This window comes from Bombus impatiens, unplaced genomic scaffold (assembly GCF_000188095.3).
Source record: "Bombus impatiens unplaced genomic scaffold, BIMP_2.2 scf_0664, whole genome shotgun sequence".
Taxonomy (NCBI): domain Eukaryota; kingdom Metazoa; phylum Arthropoda; class Insecta; order Hymenoptera; family Apidae; genus Bombus; species Bombus impatiens.
In genome coordinates, this window is record NT_177083.1 from 885,451 (window position 1) to 899,511 (window position 14,061).

Sequence of the window (14,061 nt, forward strand, 5' to 3'; positions counted from 1 at the left end):
ATATCTCAGCGACTAAAATTATATGTCGTCCATTTAGTAACTAGCACAACTGGATCAAAATTACGTGCAGCCTATTTACGTTCACGAGCAACAGTCAAATCCTGTTCCATTTGACCTGCTCTCGTGTTCTAACCTGTGCGGGAGAGAATATCCTTCGAAGGAAGACTCGATGCAAGGAATGGGGCGGGACCCGTTCATGATTCAATCAACGAAGTTAAAGCGAGCGCGAAATGACGCGACACAAACTCGGGGCTTACCCCCGAGTTTTCATCCCCTTGAACGCATTACGGCAACGCACCATCCTTTCTTCGAATTCCATTCATACGAGCATCGTGCTCGCGTTTCGACGCTTCAACCCGAGGCCAGAGTGTTTTAACGTATTTCGTGTACCATAGATGGTACACCGAACTTCCCAGTGCTGGATGTTGTAATAAAAAGCACAAAAATATAAGTAAACAAGTCTGAAATATTAACAATTATAAATGTAACAAGATAACAAATAGAAAGTCACACACACACACACAAGCTGCAATCAATGCATCCAAGATAGATCGTTCAAAGTCTACAAGACAGAGGAACCATTGAACTTCCCCGTGAAACATCGTAGTACGCAACGACCGTATTTCGATGATAAAATAACTTGAAAAAGTATTTTCTATAACAACATGTCTCGCAGGAAAACGATCCCGCTTTCCCGTTGTGTTTCGAACGGTTAATGGGCTTTTTAAGTTCGCGAACAACGCCGATGGTGCCGATCGACACGGTGCCAACGATATTTCTCGGTTACTTTGGCTATATTTTCACAAAAAATATCTCACTGGTGAGGATCGCTTAAAGACGCAATTTAATCGGGAACTTTACATTCCATTACGCCGCGCCGTAGAAAAAGTACCGTATCGCCGAAAGTACGTTTTCCTCTAGTCCGCGTGCGTTCGAGCCCCCTTCGACCCTCGGTCCACGTCTCGAATCGCTTTTTTAAAAGCTTCCTATCCGTCCAAAGAGACTGCTCCAAGAAAAGTTCCCCTTTGAAGCTGATCCGTCGAACTTTCATCGTAACGGCTCCGGTCTCGTCATCAATAAATATTATCGTCCGATCGACCACGCTACCGACAGCGAAACGACGAGTTTTCCTCTTCACTCTTTAAACACTGGAATTTTTGACCACTGAAAAATAACAACCGCGATCGGGCACAGCTATGCAAGGAACTTTATTTCCTCGCGCGAAACGAAGTTCCAATCCTCAACATACATTGACAATCGTTTCGTTTCGTTCGGTTCCCGAGTCGCTTTTCGACTATAAAAGCTTACGAAACGTGGGACAACGATGAGAAAAAAGAAGCTACACAACGCGAAAGCCGCGACGACTGGGAATACACGCGTATTTTCTATCTCCCGACCTGTCCTTTTTCAAACTCATCTCGACAAACTGTAGGTCACCCCGTAGGAATCCGTGTATACACTTTTCAGTGGAATAATGTTTCGCGACGCATTTTGCGGCTGTGCCCGCGCAAACTTTGTCAAGTAAATATTTGACACAATCTGGCGCAAGTACGAAACAATCCGTCCTCCCCGTTGAAACAGCGGATCCGGTTGCGGCTGAAAGCACCACAGAACTCTGTTCCGATGCATTAGTAGCTTCCAGAGATGGACAGAGAGAAAGCATTTGGCGATCTATTATAATATTCCTCGATAATCTGGCCAACAATCCATGTAACTACAGAATTCCATCCACGATATACTCGCTATCCGAATAATCTGTCTATCGTTTTGTCCTTCATAAAATCCTTCTTAAAACTTTATTTTCTAACAAAAGCAAACAAATGAAAAACAGTTCGTCATAAGCTGTTTTAAAGAGATACGTTTTTATCGAATATCCCGATAAGAGTTAGGAACCGGCACGATCACGACGTCGACTTATCCAGACGCTTATCTCGTAAAAGACGAGAGAGAACCTCTTCGCGTTTATCGTCTCGTTTGTATCTTCATGAGCCGATCCCACGTGTCTTATGCTGCTCGGGCACTCATGCGAAAATCCGCGACGTGGAAAGAGGCTGAAACCGGTGAAGGGAAAACTGAGACGCGGGCGAATAGAAGCGAACATCCATCCAGTCCCGTTTAATCCGCCGATGTTAGACGTGATCCATCTTTGTTGTCCTCGCTGACTCGTCCTCCTTCTTCTTTAAGCAAGCTCGTCTAACGTCGAGCTGTATATTCCGCGTAGTCGAGTACACCGTTGGTTCCCCGGGACTGTTGCCTCCATCCGTGAACGCGCAGCTTCAACCGTCCTCTTCGTCGCAGTAAAGCCTCGTCGTTCTCCTTGCGTTGTTCCCTTTGCCGTTGTTGCGAGAGCCAAAGCCAGTTGACGCAGTCAGTGACTCGGCCACCTGGGAAATACCCAGTAATGCCCGCAAAGCTGGTTTCCTTTCTCGCTCTCCTCCTTTCCTCTCTTCTTCTTTCCTCTCTTACTTCTTTCCCCGAATTCTTCCGGGTTTCTCCTTAAGGTTACCTTTTTTTAGTAACGCTGTCTGTCTTTAGTCACAGACTTCTATTTCTACTACCCTCGGTCCTTGTTTCAATAGCTACAGTTGTTCAAGTAAGAAGAGCACAGAGAGTCGAGCGTCTGCGAAAATTGCCACAGACTTCCGCCTCTCGAGCGATGTAATCAGAATTACGAACACGCGCTCTTGGACGCTGATGATTTAATTTATCGACCGACGCCAGCTCGAATAAAAGGACTCTGTGATTGGCTATTGTCGGTACACCATGTCGGAATTCGCTTCAAGCATGATCGACCCGTTGTTTTAACGAAAGCTGCAGGAAAATTTTACGATGCAACATTCCTAGCCGCGTTAAATCAAGGATATATGGATGCTAGGTATGTTTGTATATGTCTCGTGAACTTCGTCATCTCCTTGTTCCAACGTACACTTTCTAAAACATCGTTCGTATCTTGTTCATTTTTTACGTTATTCGTCGTCTTAGAGCTTCCAACGGCATAGCCATCAATCTCTCTTCTTCGACATTGCTCCGTTCTTCTGCTCCTGTCTCTTCGTGGCTCTGGTCAGAATGCATTTCAATATTCTGTATGAAACATAGAGGCTGAGCAAGGCAAGGACTGCTAATGTAACCATGACATCGATGAGATTGCGTTGACACCAGGACATGTTCGCTGCCTCGCTCCTGATGTATGGAGAAGCATTTCCCCGACCAACGTATTCTGTCCACCATACTGCTGTTTCTAACGGAGTATTTGGTCGATCCTTGAAAGCTTTCGAAAGCTTCTTGGCATTTTCACGGTACCTGTAACAGAAACGGGCCACCGCGATTAACATCGAGTAGATTAAGGTTTATAACAATTAGTAAATTTAACTTCCGTTGTCACCGACGTATTGTCACGTTGCATCGATCACGCTACTGGCGCAATTGTTCTGCTTTTTATTTTCATTGAACATTCGTTGTTGATTCCTGTTTTATTTTTGTTTGCTTAAACACCGGTTGGAAAAAATTTCTGTCGTTCTTCGGCAAAATGAAATTTCAGCAGCGGCGGAAAAGTATGAAATAACAGAGGCAATAAGTGAATAACACTAACGGAATAGACGAAATAACGTAAATTTTTCAGCCAGAAAGGACAAGATCGTAATAACCCGGTCGCATCAGACTATACAACCAAACGACTTTCCACTTCCTGCGCGTTTACTTGCTCGCGTTTCCATTTACCACGGCACAGCAAGTCACCGGTGACGCAAACGTTCGGTGTTTTTTCTATCCTCAACTTTAACAACCGTGCCCGATACAATAGCCGGCGACTCGATGAATAATTCATGCAATATACCGATCGATCCGCTACTCGATATCGCGGCGAACGGGAAAAGATGCCGCGGGATACTTTATAAATATCTCCGAGAGCTTTTAACGGTGCGCTTATCGTTCACCCGGAAACAACTCCGACCCCAGTATCGATGACAACCCGTTGCAACCGTTTCGACAAAAGCAAAAAGAATCGTCGTTGGTTCGAGTTGAAACGCGTGTCCGTTCGAAACGTGCGCTGTCCGCACTGTCTGCGTGCCTGGAGATACCATACGTGGACCATGTCGGGTTCACCAATCGAGAAACATAGACGCAAAAAAAGAATTAGAGAGAAGAGTAGGAAAAAAGAGAGAAAAAGGTTACAACGATGGAGTAAACGAGGGATGAAGAGGAATAACAGAGGCCAGGGAAACGCTAGTGGATAGACGAAACGGATGAAGAGGAAGAGAGTGAGGGAGCGGGAGAGAGAGAGAGAGAGGGAGAGGGAGAGAGTGGGTTGCGCGCTCGTAACCAGCCCTGACGACCCGGAGCACACAATTTACCAATCGGTACTCTCCATTATTCGTGTTTACAGCTGCAGGCCGCGAATCAACCTGGTCCCCCTGTTATTTGCCTCGGTCAAATTCAGTCGCAGCCCTGCGGTGGTTTTGAATTAACCATCAATTTTAAGCGCGTTCGACGTCCCTTCCGTCAACGCAGCGCACAATCCATCCACCAGCGGGGACAGGCCACGATGTTTCGCAGGGTGTCGGACAGACGTTGCGCGAAGGGAATTAATTTATTGCCGGCAGAAAGCGGAGAGGACGGGATAGAGGGAGGATTTTCATGCGGGGGAAAGCGGGATGAATGGAAACTAAAGCAAAGTTGGAAAAAGAACGCAAACCTGAAAACGCGCTCGCTATAAGCCGACTAATTCGACAGAGACACGGTAATCGAAGATCGATGATTCGCTGTCGGCTCAGTGTCACTTTCGAGCTGAATATAATGCAACGTAATACCATCAGGAGTCGTTGAAGATGTATCGCGTGCGATATTTCGAAAAATCGAGTCTGATTATAATCCTCGGGATATCACCATTTTCGCTTCATCCAGGGGAAAAAGTTGTGCGATATTGTAGAAATTTTTATTATATTATCCCGCGAGACGTGAAAAGGTAAGAATATGAAAGTAGTTAATTCGATGTTTTATTTATCGGTGTGTTTCGAACAAGTTTTAGAACTAAAGGAAACTACGAACAAGCAGAGCTACACGAAGAAAATATTTAGAGATTCGTTTCTATGCATTAACACTATGTGGAAATATTTCCCAAGGGTGTAGTTATGAAATTACACGAGATAGTCTCTCAGACTTTTGCGCAATTGATATATATTCTCCCTGAATAAACTACGCGGACACCCTCATACCCATTTTTCATCCCTTAATCTCAATCACTCGGCCCTTCCACGTATCTCGCAATAAACAATCTTGCCAAAGTCTCATTCGGATGATAAAGACCCATATAACGAACAAACTAAATTTCTCTTTTATTTAACCTATATGTAATTGATCGTGATACGCTCCAGTGATTCTCCGCGCATAGAGATCGGGGGGACAGTTCGAAAGAGGATGGGTTTCGCGTTATCGGAAAACGAGCGAATTTATTTAGCCGGGAAAGTCCGAAGGCAGATGTCGCGAAAGTTACGCGAGAAACCATTTCTATCCCCATTTCTGAGGCCGACTCGTATCTCCGGGGGATCATAATTCCCGCGATATCTCGGGGATCGTTGTCGCTCCGGCTGGAGCGGCCCCGACACGTTACGAACTTACTTTCCGACTTGTAACGTTATCGCAGGGACTCGGGGAGGCCTGTGCTCGGCTCCCTCGATGCGACTTCGCCGTTCCGAAACTCGTGCACCCGCAACTCATCCACACGGACCACCCTGCGCGGGCAGAATTACTCGGTTTGGGGATTCTAATTGCAAACGGAGAAAGAAAGATGTTCCTCCATGTTCTACTACTGTGTTCCACCGCCGTAGAAACGGCTGCTGCAGCCGTTGTCCTACCTACGGCTGAATTACTTTGTTCCACCCTATTCGTGCCAGTATTTCGTGGAATACGTGAAATTTGCCCTCTTGCTCGGCATAACGTTCAAGCGTTTACAAGTATCGGTAAATGCGATTGTTTCTCACGAATACGCGTTGATTTCTCTACCTCTACGACGAAATAAAGTAACATCGAGTAACATGATACCACGTTCGTAGCTTGAAATAGCACGGGCTCAGAATTAAGGGATGATATTTCGAGAACACGAGTTAACCAAGTAGAAGAAAAAAAAAGGGAGGGAAAAGATAAAATTGTCTACGACCAGGAGCGAGCGTTGCACTCTAATTAACCATGTATAAACCATGGAAGGAGGTAGACGAATGCAAAGCAAAAAAGGGCCAGTTTATTTCGCCCAGGCTTTACTAACGTATTCGTGATGTGACTAGGTGTGAAAACAGGCTAAAACAGAGGTTGCTCGAGCGTGGCGGAAAAATTCGCTGTTGGCGAGAAACACGGAAGGTGCAGAGGCACGTAATAAATGAGACTTCCGGTTATCGGGATCTCACTAGGGTCCTTTGTCCGTTGCAAGTTCTCTGGGAACGAGTTACGAATAAACCACAGCCACCAACGTAGCGTCCAGCTTCGCTGAATATGCAATCGCATACGCGCAATTAAAATATTCGTCGACGCGACCGTCGATCTCGTGCAATTTTCTCGCCAGGGAGGAAAACTAATTTTCCCTGTTAAATTTTTTTAAAGTTTGTTCCCGTTGAGTCGATAATTTACTGCGTTGCAGTTTAACGATACAAACTATAACTAGAGCCGAAACTAGATCGAAAAGTTGGCCTGTTTTTGTTCGATAATAAAATACTAAAAGTACCTAATCGTCAATCTCTTGACATTCTCTACGCACGTTTTGCTATATCTGTCCTGGTGTAATTCTACTGCATCGTCATCGAGCGAAATGATCTACGAAAATTCCAGTAGCTCCCTCGTTTCTACATTGACGCGTTATATCAGACGCCCCCGTGAAATTCGTGGCGGACGGCAGCAAGTCCGCGCGAAAAGTAATTTTCGTCCCCTCGTAATTCCTTCGAAGTTACTTTACGATTCCAGGGTTCGTTGTCGCACATCGCCACTCTACTACGACCACTACGTCGCCACCACTATTCTGCCACTACCACTAGCTTCCTCGACACCTTACCAACTTACTTTCCGACTTGTAACGTTATCGCGGCGAACCGAGAAGCCTGCTCTCCTTCTCGAGCGGCCAATTAGCCGGCGTAACCGAACTCGCGCACGTACACCTATCTTCCGGCGCATTATTCAGGATTCTCGCGGTGCCGTCTTCTAAATTATAAAGCATAAATTTCGGATTGCGTTACAAATCGCGACGCAATTACACCGTGAAATTTCTGCACGGTCATTAAGTTACCACGCGGCTACACGGCACGGATCAACGACGCCGCGTCATTTTGTCGATTTCGTGCTGTCAATGCCGTGCGAATTTCTTTATATTTCTAATGGCGAGAGATCCAACCGTGCGCATATTGCGGAAATTTTTACTGTGGTTTAATGCGCGCATAAAGATTTATTTCTTTTTTTGCAAATCTTTCGTAATTTCTTTGTTGCACACTTTAGCCGTTAGCGGTCCTAGCGTTCTTTTAACGTGAATCACCTGCATCGTCTTTACAAAATCGCTACAAAACGCGATACTACGTTGGAAGAGTCGTCCATAATCGAATTACCGCATTAACAGTAAACCAAAGGGAAAATCGCCCCAGACGATCGCGAAGCACGAAGGCTAGCTCAAGTTTGGCGAATAATCGTGTTATTTCGTCCGCGAAACGGGATACAGCTGTAACGTGGACCGCGAAACGCTTAACAAACAACCGCGGGAATGATTCGACGCGCATGGCCTACGGCACCCCAACTAATTGGGCCAGAAACAGAAAAGTCCGACACTGGGTATGTTTCATTCGCACCTGACACAAACAACGTTTAAATCCTCAATTACAGTCGCTGGCGCGTTACGCGGACAGGATATCCGTTTGACATACGTGGCCGTTAATTTTCGAACGCGCGGTTTCTGCGAATGAGCACAGCAGCGGGACACGAATAAATCACCTACTGGATCACTCTCGTAAAAATGGCCTTTTCTTACCTTGTTTACGATCTAATCGCATTAAATGATGGAACTACAAATTGTAGGATGACGTTACCTAATATAGAACAGCACTTAACACGGGGCATTGCAATATCTCGGCAAGTAACAACAAACTCAATCGGCGACAGTGTAAAATATTTCGTTAAAAGCAAAAATCAAACACAGGTTCGCATTCGAGTTTCGCTTGGAAACCTGTGATTGAACGCGGTTGATCATCGTGTTTGAAAACGTACAAGCGTTATCGAGAGGCGAGTTAAATAGTGATATTTTTTAGTAGAAGCAAGTTAAAAAATATTACTTTTGCACGATTTAGCATTAAAAATGTTTGTTTTCGAGAGTTCAATACAACTTTACCTTCAAATTTACTTTCCTCTTAACGTAAGTATCATTCCTCTGTCGAAATACGTACGTAGTCCATGTGGAACACGTCGAGTGTACGTATAATGTGAAATATATCAATAATGCTGCTACCGATGATGGCGAAACAGAATTATATTTACTTTGTGGGGGTAATTACAAAAGAGACAATAATAATGAAAAATCAGTCCAATGTATTCGCTTCGTCATTCGCGAGTTTAACGTGTAGAAGACAAAGAAAATTGATGTGATACGATATGAGTGGAAAGAATGGAAAATTTCAATTTATGAGATTGATCACTGTGACTCTTAAACGGGTTAAATGTCGAACGAAACTGGATGTAACGAAAGTATTTCCAACTACTCGACCAATAACGCAGAAACTTCGAAGCATATTTCAAATCGTGTAAATATCGAACTTACATTGGTAAACGAGTTTCAAGTCACTTGATCTCGACTACTGTAAAGGACTACAACTAGTTTTAAAGAAAGTTCAATTCCTAGAAGATGCGCGTAGATATTAAAATGTGAAAAAGTTTCAACGATCGTGTGATAATTTCGCGAGGTCAGAAATGAAACAGCAGAGCGAACACATTCTCGTTTAGACGCGTACTTATCGAGGCGCGTAGCATGCCGGAAGAAGAAAGAACAGGGGGAACATCCGGTGAAATGCCCTCAGGCCTCGAGCTCCGATCCAATTAGATTTTTAATAAAAGTTTACCCATCCCGCTGTCTCGTCCCGCGAATCACGCTCTCGGTTTGCGTCTCTGTGGGCTAAGAAAAAGATTAACTAGTTCTCAGGCTAACCTTTCTGATGCCTTTCCTCCGGATGATCTACCGCCAGTGGTGTATTTAAAGGCTCGTAAGCCTGTCTCTTATTTAAAAACGATACAGGGAAATCCCTAATTTCCTACGCGAAAAACTTTCCATCTATCCCCTCAGGCTTCTTTGCCACACTTCATTGAGTACTAAATTGATTGCAAATATTTGGACGACCCCGTTACTCGCAGTGGATGTATTGTTGTTTACACAGGTGTAGCTTGGTGACCGATCTATTTATGGTTGCTGACTAATTAACGAATAATTAAATATTCTCTAGCTATCGTACTCTTTTTAATTATGTATTACGTATTGTGTAATTGATTATTGATCGATATTACAAGTGCTGCTAGAAGAACAATGGGCTAACATTATGATATACCGAATCTTGGTGTATCTTTTGTTTGTCGTTTCTTAAATTTCTTGAACGGGCCAAATTGTAGCCCACGTGCGGGTCTTAGTGAAACTTTGTTTGTCAAATACCAGTCGTTTTGTTTGATTCCACATTTGTAAGTATGTACCATAGTCATATCCCAGAGGGACTTAGTGTTTTAACATCGTCAAAAATAGTTTATTTCTCATAGCGATCAGTTCACGGAAGCTTGATAATCATAGTCCCTAGACGTCCTTGAAACTTGTACGAACATTCGGAACTGAAGATAAGTAGCCCTGAGCTCACCGTTCATTAAAGAATACTCACCACTACACTCGATTCAACAGTTATGTCCCACAACAGTAGATGGTCGTTCGAGTTATTTTTTTAATTAATCGGAACACACTCTGCAGCAAATCGCGAACGATCAACATTTTGATCGATCACGGGAACGGACGACTGTTAACGTTGTAGTATTAATTATTCGGTAACTTCCGCGCGGTTGTTATACTTATTTACCAAGAGATTTACCAAAATATTTACCAGAAGATTCATCAGGGAACACATAGAAAAAGATAATCGTAAAAGGGAAGAAGGAAAGAGAAGAAAAGATTCATATTTCCTGGGGTATAATTTCGCGACGGTGAAAATGGCAGACGAATCTGATTGCACGAACGAGATGTTCGAGTAATTTCGTGAATCAGAGCTATCCGCTGAACGCGAGCTCCATTTGGATCGAGCTGATATATCCTGGCTCTTCTCGTTTTAAGTAAACGAGTGCACAAGGAAGAGTCTGACCAACGGCGATCCTCAGAACCGGAAGGACCGATCCGGGTGAAGACGTGTTCCAGGCGATTACTCTTCCAAATAAGTATTTCGAGTTCGAAAGGTGGGCGGTACCGTTGGCAAGCAACGTAGATGCATAAAGTTGTGCCTGTCTGTGGCAACGATTCTAAATTATCGCGTAGCAGTGAGGCAGGGATGTAAAATCTACGTATTCGTACTTGCTCGCCATCTCGTGCTATCGAAATTCCTTGGCAGATTTCAGAGCAATAAGACCGGAAAAATACTCCGGTGAAACATCTACTGGAAAATATACGAGTTGTTGGCAAGAAATATTCTCCCGCGGGAGAGAGACAAAGAGAATAACGCGGAATCACCGACTCGATTTTATCACCGGCATCAATTAATCAGAGTCGATACTGGAACGTTTCATATTAACTCTGTAGGGAAGCGCGAGGATGGTATTATATAAGAATTTTAAAGGCAGGAATTTACGAGACATGGAAATTGCTCGTTTCCCGATATTTTCATTTCCAATGATATATGTATTTCCGCCATCACCATGTTCAACGCATGACGTTTGTCCAATCAACGAACGAAATTGGTCACGCATTCAGTTAACTTATTAAGGATCGAACATTAAAACGATGCATGAAAGTTGTTTAAATGTATCATTATTAAAAAATATAAAAGATATATTAGTAGAGTAATAGATACTTTGCAGCAGCTCAACACGATAAATCAGAGATTTTTCCCAGAAAGAATTTCAACGATTTAAAGGACGGTAATTTACCAGAGTGCTATAAATGCTTCAATTCCTCCAAACTATATAAAATCGTAGAGAATCGTGGAAGAAGAAATAGCGAGGAAAATGATAAACTATAAACTATAAAAATAATGTGAACAAATTTGCAAATGACTGTGGCACTTAACGAATGAAACTTCGAATCTAATCGCAAGTTACTAAATATTTATTTCAAACAACAAAAGCATCACCGTCGTGTTACTGAGCCCATCAAAAGGAACGAACATTTTGGTGGAAAATAATTAAAATAAGTAGAAACACGGCTGGATTACTCGCCAGCTATGAAACAGAAATTACAGCGAAGCAAGGTCGGTTTTAATAACGACCGGGTCGCTTAATGCAGGCCGTCTTTCGATTCCGCTGATTCTGTCGATCCACGAGCTCCTCCCCGGAGCCTCGTCCCATATATAACCTTGTAAAATCAAGCTTGCCGCGCGTCGACTCGATTGAAATTCACTCCGTCATCGCTAACTTACGTTGATTAAAGCGAACCAGAAACTTCTCCTTTTTCTCGGTCGATTCCCTATCGACTACCACGACCCGTCGCTACATCACCGTAATAATAACACGCGAGAACGCCATATCATCCCAACTAATCGCAGCGAGAGCCGATAATTCTTGGCTTCGCGTTTCCGGCACGACAGCGATCCGATTTCGATACAGCAACACCGCTCACCAGTTGCTTGAAGAATGTGTCTCGCGAAAATGAAACACCCTATACAAAACGCCGTGTACATTCGTGTATGCACAAAGACAAGTTTACAGGTCTACACACGTAGAGACACGTGGATATGTGCGTGTATATAAAACCCTGATCTCGTTCCCCAGAGGCTTCTTCGTCGGGTGCTAGACGGTGGTTGGGAAAATCCAATCGCTTCCCGACGATATACGTCTTTGTAACTCGATAAGTCGAGCCGAGTAACGCGAAGAGGGGGATGGTCTCGGGAAGAAAATTTCGACGGCCAACGGGGGCGACAGAGGGTGCAGAAAGGAGCATGATAAAACCAGATCCAAATCCGGAAATCTTATTCTTTTCTCGGATATTCCGATGCGTTTCTACCGGTTCTGATCGCTACACGAGCTACGATAATTTTCCATATTCCTTCGATAGTTTCGTCTGTTTTGGAAAAATCTAATTTTTACGTAGTCCAACCGATAACATATTGGTAAATAAAATAATATTAGTATTAATTTATGAATGTAGAACTGAAAAGATAAATAAACAAACAAATAAAGATTTAAGAAAACAAACTGAGAATACATCGGCAGGTTGATAACGTTTTCCATTTCCATATAACATCAATGGCACATATGCAATTCTGAATACGTGAGACCGACATGACACAGAACGTTATTAAACGAAAATATATTCCATAGAAGGGTGGAAAATTGCGGTTCTCTACCAGAAGAGAGGGCAACATTCGTTGAACGTTTGGAGAAGAAAAGTTGCTCGTTTGACACGATGTCGGGCCAAATACAGTTTAATTTCGCTCGATTCTCGGCAACGTACTTCTCGCAGCGATGGCGAATCGTTCGAGAAGACGAATTTCACCAAAGCATGTTCATTCAGCGAAGTAAATCCCGCTCTCGGTCGAACGAGACGAGAAGGAGAGGGGGAGAGAGCAAGAAACTCTCGCGGGAGAATTGAATTCGTCTCAGAAGTTTCGATTATTACAAGATCAAAGGCGTCTGTCAAGATTAGCCGTGTATATGGAGCTTAATAAATCGGTCGAATGCTAGAACGCGACGAAGAAAATGGAAGGTGGTATTCAACGAACTGAAGCGAAATGGTGACCGAACGAAAAAGAAACTCGCTGCGAAACAAGATCAGAGTCTTAGCGTATCTACTTGGAGATTTTCGATACGCCTTCGTTCGAAGTTGTGAGATGCTACGAGAAAGCTTTATCCTTAATGAGAGACTTCGATTAGCACGCTTCTTTCCTTCCTTTTGCCCTCAAGGGAATTTAAGAACCTCGTTTGTAATTTTTCACCGAAGAAGATTAAAAAGAATTTAAATCGTAGTCTTAACTGTCTTTATTCGACGATTTTTATCCCACTAAAAATACGAGTGATTTCGACTATATCTACATAAGAAAAATATATTTTCTAATTAAAATTGCAGAAGATTTTCAAGACGTATTATATAAATTCTGAATTGAATTCATCTTGTTTGTCAAGCTCGAAAATATCGTCTCAATTAATTATCATGCACCGGTAAAAATAAACCAACGGCACAGTTTTAACATCAATTACTATCGAAGTAACGTTCGATTGTCGAAGGAGACTGGGTATAAAGATGTTAGGTTGACGTTCGCCTACGTCTGTATTAGGGTGGTTTCTAAATGCGGCTTTCGTGTACATCGAGCCAAATGCATTATTCAAACACTTGTACCCGTACACGTAACTTAAATAATGAAATTCAGCGGATCCGAGAAAGCCGGCTTTTTGCCCCGGGACTTCCTATAACTCCACAACGAAATATATTCCCGGTAAATGCAATACCAAAGACGTGAAAATTCCATTTGCAAATAAGCAACTTTTTAATCCGATACGGAGACTACCTACGGGGGGGAACGATACCCTCGTGAAACTTCGTGCCTAAGTCGAGTTAACTATCGAATTCGCAGTGAAACCTGCCTCTCACGGAAACAAAACTAACATCCTGCATTGCCAAATCCTTCCATCTCGTGCTCAGCGAGCACGTAATTTCAACGAAAAACGAAGATTCCCGCAATTACAAGGCATTGTGCTTGATCCTTCGAACCGTTCTCTCATTCGATACAGCAAACTCGTCGAGTCTATTCAACGTTGATCTAGTTTCCGGGGTTGGAGAACGTATTCTTTGACGCCATTGCGGGAGACGCAAGTCGTTTAGATCGTTCAATGGGCGTAGTTCCTTTACAAACCTCCACTCTACAGTTTAAGAAA

General features: G+C 43.4%; 1 protein-coding gene across 1 annotated transcript in view; it reads right to left on the reverse strand.

Annotated features, from left to right (window-relative positions):
• Positions 1 to 446: 446 nt before the first annotated feature.
• Positions 447 to 14,061, reverse strand: part of LOC100741391 (UDP-glucuronosyltransferase 2B15) — a 28,394-nt gene continuing 14,779 nt past the window's right edge. The window contains exon 4 of the mRNA XM_003492180.4: positions 447 to 3,300. Coding sequence (XP_003492228.1) covers positions 3,003 to 3,300 — 298 coding nt within the window. The 3' untranslated portion in view covers positions 447 to 3,002. The remainder of the gene's footprint in view (positions 3,301 to 14,061) is intronic.